Source organism: Zingiber officinale, chromosome 3A (assembly GCF_018446385.1).
Source record: "Zingiber officinale cultivar Zhangliang chromosome 3A, Zo_v1.1, whole genome shotgun sequence".
Classification (NCBI taxonomy): Eukaryota; Viridiplantae; Streptophyta; class Magnoliopsida; order Zingiberales; family Zingiberaceae; genus Zingiber; species Zingiber officinale.
Window position 1 is genome coordinate 76,646,730 of NC_055990.1, and position 12,312 is coordinate 76,659,041.

The 12,312-nt window shown below is 36.7% G+C and overlaps 1 protein-coding gene across 7 annotated transcripts in view; it reads left to right on the top strand.

Moving 5' to 3' along the window:
- Positions 1-3,069: 3,069 nt before the first annotated feature.
- LOC122052005 overlaps positions 3,070-12,312 on the top strand; it is a 38,346-nt gene continuing 29,103 nt past the window's right edge. For 3 of the 7 annotated variants that reach the window (XR_006131667.1, XR_006131666.1, XM_042613377.1), the window contains exons 1-2: positions 3,070-3,588; positions 4,851-4,937. Coding sequence is in view for 3 of the 7 variants with exons in the window: in XM_042613377.1 (XP_042469311.1) it covers positions 3,190-3,588; positions 4,851-4,937 (486 nt within the window). In the remaining 4 variants the exon portion in view is untranslated. The remainder of the gene's footprint in view (positions 3,589-4,850; positions 4,938-12,312) is intronic. The other 4 variants (XR_006131664.1, XR_006131665.1, XM_042613378.1 and 1 more) reach the window with 2 other exon arrangements.

Below are 12,312 nucleotides of genomic sequence, written 5' to 3' on the forward strand. Positions count from 1 at the left end.
AAAAAAGTCTCGATAAGCATGTTAGCATATTAAGATTGGTCCTCTCGTATGGACAATCATCTCTATTTGTTAAGTATAAATAGAGGTAAGACCATTGTTTATGGGACAACTTATGTAACTATGAAAAGAGACATACCCATAAGTTAAGGTTATCTTGATAATTGTGTCAAGATAATATTATTTATGTAATGATTAGAGTAAATGAATCCACCATTTACTGAATCTTCTCAAGGATAAATTGGAATTCATATGTTGAATTTAGGATTAGACATTAGGTATGCCTAAATCAAAATTTGTACGATGTTAAATTTTAAGAAAAACATATGTTTTTTTAGTAAAGAGAATAACATCGTAACATGTGATTCATGCTACATGTGCTATGTCGATAATAAGGGTAGTAGGAGAATGAATCCTTGCTACTCTACTATGTGAGACCCTTGAGCTTATAAGTTAATCTCAATCTTACCCTAAGTAACTATTTAGCTGTCTACTTGAAGTTCTGATCAGTGTCTGCTACTTTAACATATTTTCTATTGGCTATAGATGATTCAATTTATGGAGCATAACTAGGAAAACGACTGATTAGAATGAATATATTCCAACTAAAGTGGAAGATTAAGATTGATTTATATCTGTGACATTTATTCACTAGTACCAGTTATATTTTTATTCAGTACATAAAATGTAATTATGAATAGCTATGTTGATTGGATATATTGAACATCTTCTTGACATAATGGTCATTATGAGAAATTAAAGATGTTTATATTAATGTAAATGATTTAATGTATGGTAAATGCAAGTTATTGATGTCTTTGATTCATTCTATAGAGTAGGTATGTAAAGTGTAATAATCTTTTTAGCAATAATTGCTCAGTATGCTTGCTGTCGCACGAACCATTTTCCCTAATGTATGGAATGAATGTTTTCATTTGATCTTTGTGACTAATTAATTTTTGCTCTGGTCTTTGTGACTTGATCATCATAAAATTTATGTGACTTATTTGGTGTTTGTGACTAATTAATGTATTGCTTTGGTCTTTGTGACATAATTATTTGTAGTCTACGTGACTGACATAGTCTATGTGACCATATAACCTGTATGAATTTACTTGGACGAGTGAGAGATGTTGAACATTGCATTTGTTGCAATGTTAGAAAGATGAAGGTGTGCCCATTCACCTTCATCTTCCTCTATTACGTGTCATTAATGCATCAACTGCATATCAGTAGATTCTCCTCTTATATATAGCGTCTAAGAGTTATCGCGAAAAATAGAGAGAGGATTTGGAGGTGTCACAGGCAAAGGAGAACATCTGTCGAGAAGGATTTAACTTGTGATCTTGAGAAGAGATTTTTGATCTGTGATTGCTCTTTCGATGTCAAGCGGTGATCAAGTTCGTTTGGAAAGATCACTCTAAGTGTTTACATTTTTTTTTGTTGGTTTCATACTGTTAGCTACACCACTTGACACCTGAGATCAAATGTTCAAGGGCGCGGCGCTGAAAGTGTTTTTTCGATAAAGCTCCGCAAATTCTTAAAATCATTAAGGATATAGTGAGCAATTAAAAGTATATATAAAAGCAAGAGATTGATTAGCTCCTAAATGACACATGAGAATTTAAAGGTACGAGGCTAAACGATACCTATGGATCTAGATTGTGACCACGATCTTTAGGAAATCTTGAACTGTTTGGTCGTTTTAGCTATTAATCCCAACTTGATGACTATTAATTTTAGTTGCTCTCATTAATGTCAACTATTTAGTCATGGGCGGCTATGAATTCTAGAAGTGATCATATGGAAGGACAACATAGAGATCATGGAGGGATTGCAAAAGGATCATGGTCCATGTTGATGTCTTGCCACGGTGAGAGGTACAAAGCTTGGAAAATGAGCTTATAGTGGGGAGAAGTGATAATTGAGCTCAAAGTGGAGAGCTTGAGAGTTAAATTCGGGGAAAGTACTAAATGATTAGAATTTGACTAGTCATAATACATTTTATAAGTCATCATCAAAGACATTTTAGTAATATCATATTTATATATTAATTACATGTATATATTACAATTCATTTTTAGTTGATCAGATTCTGACTAATAAAATTTATCATAAATTCGAAATAGAGAGTTTAGAGAAATGAGCATAGAGTGGAGAGCTCATGGAGACCTACTTCGAAAGTTGGCCTAGAGATGCCGACATGCCGATCTAGTTTGGAAGATTGAAGGTCTAGATATGCTTCCAAGAGATTAAAAGTCAACTTATAGTCATAGATGTTGATGTGCCAACCTAGTTCAAGAGGTCAACTCCTTTAATTTTGGGTCGTCTTGGAATGTACAAGTGATACATTGACCTAGGATAGGATCACATAGGTATGGTGGGTAGATCGTTATGGTGGAGTGTTAATAATTATACAATAATTATAGTTCTAATTTGCCTCATCTAATTTAATTCAGTGTTGAAGAGATATTATTGTCTAAATTTCACATTATGATGATGTTAAATTATTATTAATGGAGCTATTAATTTTCTAATATATTATCCACTTAAATGGATTCTAATGTGCTATTAATTTTCTAATATATTATCCACTTAAATGGATTCTAATGTATTATCCCATGGTTGAATCGGTAATTTCTCCCTAGCTATAATAAATTTATAAAATATTTTTTTTTAAATGAGACGAGACGTGCAATTAAAAGATGTTGAATTTCTTGACTTACTTCTTGATTAATTTTAGTGACCGATGAAAAAATTTTGTGCGAGATAATCATCCCGAGGATTAGCCAATGGAATTAATTAGATTTATTATTTTTTTAATATATTATCCCAAGTAAAATTAACTGAATTTATCATTTTTAAAATGTATTTATAAGAATTTTTTTTAAATAAGACTTATAATCAAAGGATACTGTACGTTTTAGTTATCGTTGGTGCTTCTGCTTTATTTGAATGACCGATAAAAAATTTCTTTAGGTCCAAACCCGTCACCCAGAATATTAATTATTTATTTAAATACAAATAACCTACTATGTCGGTCGATCCGAATAAAGGAACACGTTAAATGGATCGCAGTCCATTGTCTTTCTCGTGTCCTGGTCGGCGATTGGGATCGGAACTTGTCGTTGACACCTTCCACTCACTGCTGCGAGCTCGAAGGAAGAGGGAAGAAGAAACGGGGAGGAAGGAATGGCTCGTTTGGCGTTCTCCAGGAGGGGATTACATGTGGACATCTCGCGAGGGCACCAAATCGATAGTGTCGGTGGGCGTCCGTCGCCAGATCGGAGGCATCGACAAACTCCGCGCAAGGGAACGGGGTTCCGGTGGTCGCACCTCCTGATGCTTGGGCTATCTCTCGTTATTCTCGCGTTCTTTGTCCTCGGGGCTTGGCAACTTTCATTAACGACCGGTGACGAGGGGCCTAGCGAGTTCCCTTCCAGCATTACTGGCGGTAGGCGGCGACCGACTGGTAGTGTGATTAGATTTGTGCCGTCAGATCTGGCGAGGAGATTTGAGGAACATCGCCTAGCTCTCTATCGGCGGAGATCCGAAAGTAGGCTCGGCCTTCGGCCACCAAGATTGGCTCTTGTAAGCGTTTAATCTTCAGTTTAAATTTCAGGGGTAGTTGTGGTTCTTTTGGTTATAATTTTGATGGAGGACAGCGGGGGCGGTGCTTCATGCCGGAACTGAATTTGCTTACTGGTTCTATCCTGTATTCTTTTTCATGCGGCTTCATCTTCTTTTTACCCCAAACATTTGCTTACTGGAATGATGGGTCAGTTATTCAAAAAACAATATAGTGTGCTACTAGGAAGAAAATTGTAAGGGCTGCTGATGGTAAAGGCTTGAAGTTACAAGTAGTGCATATGTTTCATGACCTTCTCTTTGTTCACTAACACTATTGATTAGATAAAATGTTACCAGGAATCCACAATTGCTATTTCATTGCTAATTTTTCATCACTCCAAGCTTTGAATTTCTTCTATTATTTGTTCTTGTTGGTAGTTCCCTTGCTCTTGTCATTCTGTATCCCCTTACTTCTCTTGATGAATTACCTTTCATCTTTTCAATCCTTAAATAATCATTTTGTCAGCATGACTATTGGTCTTGTTTTCCTTGTAAAAGAGAAAATTTATCTACTCATAAGAACTGTGTTAACACCGCTTCATAATATTTCCAAATAAAACAGTATAATACTTGTTTCTGACACCTTATCTTTGCACACCAGTTGCATCTTATATTTGATAGATGTTAAAACATTTTCTTTTCTGTAGCAGAGGATCTATTCCTAGTGAATATACTAAATGGATGTTACTATGATTTTTTTGGGAAGCTTATTCAGTGTTCCTTAGGCATGATCTGGATACTTTTAAGTTGTACCCAACCTAGTAAATTACCAAATTATTTTGGAGGCACCTAACTGGACTGTTCAGCTAAATTTATCCATTTCAATGACATTAGACTGATCTTCCATAGATGTACACAAAAACTCTGATTTACTTTACAATATCTTCCAATGTGAAATCCATATTTATAAAGATCTAAATGTGACTTCTTTATTCTTAACCAAGCAATTAATGGCTTTGTGTGCATGTGTGTGGTGAACATTTTTTTTTTTTTTTGTGTTAACTGAACCATTGTTGTCTTCCGCTTGTTCCATAATGACCAACTTAATTGTTTCACCAGTTACAGATGCATGAGAAATGCATATATGGTGTAGTTTCACAAATCCATTCGTTGTTTTTTGCTTTTGCTTTGCTTCAGGAATGATTAGATTTTTTTTCCCTACATTACTTTAAAATTGGAATGAACCAGTTTATGACACTATACCACAATGTTAATTGCCTCAGGTTATAGAAGGTGCATACAAGGATTCAGATCTGGTGATGCTATTTACTTTGGTGAAAAGTCTTATGGATTTGAGATATACATTCATGGTTAGAATATTTGTCTTTCTATAAGATAGTATTCTTCATGTTTAATATTTGTTACCTGCTTCAGTTAATGTGTCTATCCACAGTTGTGCCTTTTATGCAGGTGCTAGCACACCTTTCCTCCAATTTGATTATTTTTGATATGTAGTATTCCACTTTCAATCAGAATGTAATGTAACATATATGGCAATATATAGTACTTTCACAGAAATAGGTAAATGTATTAAAGCGCCAGGAGGTTGTTGCCTCCGTCAGCGAGAGCAAAATACAATCATAGCATGGAGTTGTTTACCTCTACATGTGAGATAAAACTCCACCGAACATCACATGGGCACACACACATGCATGCACACCCAAGTCCATGCACATCACATGGACTCCACACACACCAATCACAAAAACATACATTATCCATGTCCATGCACATCACATAGATTCCATAACATACACATCCCCTACACCAATCACATATCCATGCATTTCCAAATCCATGCACAAAACGGAAACAAGCAAGCAAGCCACGCAATGCAATCCACGCTTTGGCCACCGGTAGTTAAAAACTGGAGTTGAGGTAAAAGCTTCGAACTTTGCACACTACAACCACCACGGTTTGCACATATCCACAAAATGGTACAAATTTGGATCTTGCGCAGCATCCTATCAACATCAGGCAACATCTTCTCATAGCGACACCTGTTATGGGCTTCCCACAGAACATAGATCATACTGGAAAATCTAAGATGCTGAGCTTTCATTTTCCGACTTGCACTTTTGTAGTGTTGGCCAAGAATGTGAAATAGCTCCGCCACAAAGTTAACTTCATAATTTATCTTTAACCAACTCCTCACCTTGTTCCAAAGAGCACATGTGATAGGGCACTTAAAGAACAAGTGATCATTTGACTCGTCTTGACATTGGCAAAGCACACAAGTCTTGTTCTCCTTGTATGACATTCTATTCGTTGTTTGTAGCCTCCCATGAGCAAGTAACCATATAATGAATTCATGCTTCGACATAATCTTGGGCCTCCAAACCAATGATACCCACGCCACCTCAGGACCTCTCGGAATGAAGAAACCATATGCATTTGCAGTCCCATTTTTCCCACCGCAAACCACTCAAACAACAACATGTTCGCCTCCCCACTTCCACTTGTAGCCCCTTGGATTTTGTTCCGAATGACCACAAGCTGTTTGATAAGAGGAGAGTTCGAGGCTTTGACCTCCTATTGTCAAAAATCAATCCCCTTGAGGTAATGTTGGTGCACCCATCTTACCCATAGCGAATCCGCATTGGTTTGAATTGCCCATAGTGTCTTACTAAGAAGAGCTTCATTCCATGCATGAAGGTCATAAAGTCCATAACCATCGTCGTGTCGAGAAAGACACATAGTGGCCCAAGAAATATGAGGATGCTTTAAAGACCACACAAACGTGCGACATATTGCTTTTATCTTTTCAATGACAACGCCGTGAATAGGGAGCATAGAAAGGCAATAATACTCCACTCCTTGAAGTACCGTCTTCACCAACTCCAAGGGCGTATATGATAAAGCATGCTTTGACCAAGAATTAATCTTCTTTGTAATAGTATCAAGTAATGACCCATAGTTTACAATCCATAACTTCTCCGCCGCTAGTGGAATCCCCAAGTAACGGAATGGAAATGTTCCTTTTTGGAACCCAATAAGTTGGAGCAATTGATCCTTCATTCTATCATCAATCCCCGCCATATACATATGAGATTTCAATAAATTAGCTCGAAGCTCCATTTCATTGCCAAAAACCTCCAAACAATTTGCCAATACTTTTATTGAGGACTCATCCACCCATGCAAACAACATAAAATTATCGGCATATGCAAGATGGGTGATGCCAATCTCTTTACACATAGGATGGAAGTGAAAAGAGGGCATCAAGGAGGCGACCTGCAACCTACGTGATAATACTTCTATGCACAGACCAAAAAGTAGGGGAGATAGGGGGTCACTTTGCCTTAGACCGCGACGGCCACTAAAGAATCCATAGATGCCGCCATTTAGAGAAGTAGAATAGGAGGCCGTAGTTACACACTCCCTAATCCATCCACAATATCGTTGGGGAAAACTAAAACCAACAAGGACCACTATGAGAAAATCCCAATCTATTGGATTGAATGCCTTCTACAAATCAACCTTGATCATAATCACGGGGATATTCTTTTACGTGCATACTTCTGTAGCAACTCTTGAGTGAGATTAATGTTGTCACCAATAGATCACCCTTTCACAAAAGCCACTTGCGTCGGATCCAACAAGTCCCCCAAAACCCCTGACTAGTATCTTTACAATGACCTTGTGGAACTCATTGCAACAGGAGATAGGCCGATAATATGAAACTCTTAGGGCATGGTCCGCCTTTGGCACTAAAGATATCAATGAATGGTTTCATTGTGTGAGTAGCTCACCACTCTTAAAAAAAATCTTGAATGACTGCGATAAACTCCAGCCCAACAATATCCCAAGATGAGATGAAAAACTTCGTTCCATATCTATCTGGACCCTGTGCTTTGTCACTCCCAATGTCGTATAAGGCTGCTTTAATTTCCTTTACCTCCACCGGCCTGATTAAGTCCTTAGATTGACCATGAGCGAGCCTTCTTCCAGGAAGACCACCGCTCCATAGGGTCACACGCCACCTTTTGCCCAAGTAAATCATGAAAGAAGCCTACAAATTTATCTGCCACTTCACCCAAGCTTGATGCTTGCTCCCCATTTCATTTTGAGTATGATGATGACATTTCTCTTGTTATTCCGCTTCACTACATTATGGAAGAATTTAGTACATTTATCGGAGCGTCTTAAATAAACATTCTTCACACGTTGTTGATAAAATTGTTTCTCTACCTCTGCAAGTGGAGTGGTTGTCCTCCGTATATGATCATAGTTAATGGGAATAATTCCTCCTGCTAGGACCTCTTTCTGTATCTCCTCTAATTCTGCATTGTTTCTTTTTGCCTTCTTCGAAATGTGCCTAAATGGTTTTTATTTAACTCCCTTAATCTTCCTTTCAAATGGGTCAACTTCACTTTAAGAATAAATTGAGCATTCCCAATAACCGGGGCCAACCATGAGTCCAACACAAACTCGGTGAAACTTTCATTGAGTGACCACATATTAAGGAACTTGATGTTGGTCCCCTAGCGGCCGACTAGAGGGGGGGGTGAATAACCTTGCAAATAAAAATGAACATTCCTCGAGCTTTATTAAAACCGACACTTGTATAAAAAGAAATAGTAAGTAAACTAAAGACAGAGGCACAAAAGGAATTACTTGGTTTTCAATCAAAAGATTGCTAATCCAAGGCAATTAGAGATCACTATCAAAGTCTCCTTCAGGCGAGAAGCCTCTTACAACGTTGACAGCTCAAATAGTAGTAGAACAAACAAAGGAATTGTTTACAAGTGTTGTTTTTCAACTATTGGATCAGGGATGTATTTATAGCCCTGATCGGGCGCCTGGAAGGGTTCCAAGCATTTGGACGTGGATAGAATTTTATCCTCGTCGCAACGGAATGCGCTCCATCGCGTTTTGATAAAGTTTCTGGTTCGGGCGCTCTGAAGGGTTCCGGGCGCCCGAACCTGGTTGACACAGCCCCCGCTGGGTGAGGCGCCTGATCCTGGACCAAGTTCGGGCGCTCGGATCGTCCAACTTGGACCTAAAAGTCAATCTCCTGTTGACTTTTTAGTCTGGGTCTTTCGCTTCGGTTCTGCTCGCTTGGGTCCGGGTCTTCTATTCCGGTTCCGCTCGCTTGGGTGATTTCGGTCATCCGGAATAGGGCTCACCCGAACTGATTTTCTGACCTTCTCGAGCAACCTTATGCTCCTGCTTCTCGTCCCTCAGAAACGTCGGGTGCCTCCTCGTACGTCAGCGTACTCTTCTGCAGCACCTCGTCCCTCGGACGTACAGAGCCTATGGACTCTCTCCCGTGCCGTCCTTTTCGCTAGGGCTGTAAATGAACCAAGCGTTCGTGAACAAGCTTGGTGTTCGACTTGGTAAGAGCTTGTTTATGTTCGTTCAATATACATAAAATTAATTAAACAAACAAGCTTGAACAGCTCGTTAAGCTAAACAAACAAGCTTGAACACATATGTGTTCAGCTCGTTAACGTTCGTGAATAATGTTCGTGAACAACGTTCGTGAACAATATTCACGAACCATATTTATTAATAAAACTCTTTTCAATATGCTAAATAAATAATAAAATAAAATAAATAAATAAATAAATTTAAATTATCAATCTTAATAACCAATTAAACAATTAAAAGTTTCAAACAATCAAACAAGCTTCAATTAAGAGCTTGATAACATCTAAACGAACCAAGCTCGAACCAAGCTTAAGCCAAGCTTGAACAAAGCTCAAGCCAAGCTTGAATTGAGAGCTTGATAACATCTAAACGAACCAAGCTCAAGCCAAGCTTCAAACAACCTCAAGCTCATAAAAAATAAACCAAGCCAAGCTTGAACACTCATTTCAAAAGCTTGGTTCATTTTAAGCTCGGCTTGGCTCGGCTCGGTTATCTTATCAAACAAGATTGAACACCCTAAAGCTCGGCTCGGCTCGGCTCGGCTTGTTTACAGCCCTACTTTTCGCTAGTTGCGTTTTTCGCTCGACCTCTTGTGCTTTTAAGTTTCTGCACACTTAGACAACATCAAAAAATAACAGGACGTAACTTGACTTGGTTGATCAAATCAAAACTACCTCAGGGTACTAACAATATCCCCTTTTTGATGTGAGCAATCCCAAGTTAAGTTAGGGTAAATCAAGAAACAAATAACAGTAAGGTAATAAATTTTACAAGTACAAAATGCAAAAATTAGATAAATTACCAGATAAATTACTCTTCTCCTAGACTTAATCTCCACTTCTCCCCCTTTGATCACATTAAAAATAGGGGTTTTTCATGAAAATAACTTGAAATAAAAATAAAGTCTAAGGGTTTTAAAAAAAACTAACAATCATCCAGAAAAGATCAGGTAGGTAACTTTTAAAAATCTGGATTTTTCAATTTATAAACTATTTTTGGGAAATTAAATTAAAAAAATTTTAGACTGAAAAAATTCTGAAAATTTTTATAATAGTTGAATGGTCATATATAAAGTAGATATAAAATTTTCAAAAAAAAATTTATATTATTTTAAGCAGAAATAAATTCTTTTCTATATAAAGATATATTTTAAAAAAAATGCTTAAAAATTGTTATTAACCTAAAAAAATCTTGAAATATTTTTTGAGAATGCATTATAGCAAGTAACTTTGTAGAAAAAATAAAGTTTAAAAAATTAAATTTTCTAGAATTTTTAATATAAAAAATATGATTTTAGAAAAAAATCATAGAAAATTAAAACAATGGTCAAAAAATAATTTTTTTTTTGTTTGAACAGAGAGTATGATAATCTTTCTCATAAAAATAAAGTCTGAAGCAATAACTCTGCGAAATAATTTTAAATGGAAAAATATGATTTTTGTTAAATAATTCATAAAAAAATAATTTAATGGTTAGAAAAATTTGGAAATTTTCTTATAGATAAGTGATATAATTCTCTTTAAAAAAAAATTAACTTCTAATTAATTTCTAATAGAAATTATGCAAAACAATTTATTTGAGAGAATTAGATAAAAAAAATAAGACATAAACAAAATTTTAATTTAAACATGATTTTGGAATCCAAAATAGATTCCTTTCTACCGGATTAATCAAAAATTTTCTAGGAACATATTTCTGTGATATTATTCTAATTTGACCCTTATGGTATCTAAAATGACAATTTAGTCCATTATATTTTCTAACTTGTCGAACATGTGAGTTTGCATAATTTTTAATTTCTTCTTTCAATTTTTATTTTTCATTTTTATTTTGTCGAAATCCTCTAGTCAACAAGATGTTGTTAAGGTTAATTTTAACTCTTTATTTTCTTTTAATAATTTTTTATTTTTTATTTGTAATTTGCAAGAATTCTTCGACAGCATTTTTATAAATTTAAATAATTGGTCAGGAGGTAGAGACCGTAGCTGACTTACCTTGTTGATTTCTGATGCTCCCCCTGTAGTGTTGCTTTTTTGATGATGCTCTCCCTTCATCGATGCTCTCGATGTTCATTAAGGATGAGCTTGCTTCACCTTCTTCTTCTTGGCGACTTTCTACTAGCGCAAGTCTGGCGAGGGCTTCGATCTCTGACTCGGACGACGTTTCGTTCGACGTCGCCTTCAGATTTCGATGTTTTGTCTGGACTGGTCTTTTGTACTTGTTCTTGTCCTTGCTCTTCAATTTAGGGCAGTTATCTTTCACGTGCCCTTCTTCATTGCTGTGGTAGCTCTTACTTTTCTTTTTCTTCTTTTATCTTGCATCTGATTGAATTTATTAGTTTTAAATAACTTTTTAAATTTCCTTACCATGAACGTCGTTTCGTCATCATTGAGAGAAGTTTCGGATTCCAGTTCATCCATTTTTGCCTTTAATGCAATGTTGTTCTCAAGCTCCTTCAGATCTGCACATCTTGTTTTATGGACTTCAAATGTCGAAAATAACTCTTTTAAAGTACTTACCTCTAGATCCTTAGAGATATAATAAACATCTACTAAGGATACCCATTCAGAAGTCCTAGGAAAGACGTTAAGCGCGTACTTTAGCGAATCTCGGTTGATTATCTTTTCTCCGAGATTCGTTTGGTGATGAGTTCGTTGATCCTTGAGTGAAGGCGTGCAACGGTTTTGCCTTCTTCTAATCGGAGGTTACTGATATGGTTTTGGAGCAGATCCCGTCTCAATAGTTTTTGCCTCTGAGGTCCCTTCATGTAGTTCTTCCAAGAATTTCTCCCTGAGCTCGTTGGCTTACTCGTAGGCTCCGATCCAGTTGACTTCTTGAGGTGGTAAAACGCTAAGCAGGTGAAACTCTGCTTTGCCATTTGTCACGAAGTTGGCTTGCTCCTTTTTCGTCCGTTGTTATTTTTCTTTGCCTTCTGGTGCTACAAAACTAAATTTCATAATTAGTAATAAATCAAAATCTATCTTAAAAATACCTCCATCTTTTTCTTCTAGTTTGCGAATTCCCTCTAGAACTTCGGTGGGTTGATGTTGGGTCCGACCATCTCTTGTGCTTCGATCAGCGGTTAGTCCTCCTGAAGCGATCTCGCTCAGATACCAATTGTTGGTCCCCTAGCGGCAGACTAGAGAGGGTGAATACCCCTACAAATAAAAACGAACATTCCTCGAACTTTACAGCTTTATTAAAACCAATACTTGCATAAAAAGAAATAGTAAGTAAACTAAAGACAGAGACACAAAAGGAATTACTTGGTTTACAATCAGAGGATTGCTAATCTAAGGTAATTAGAGATCA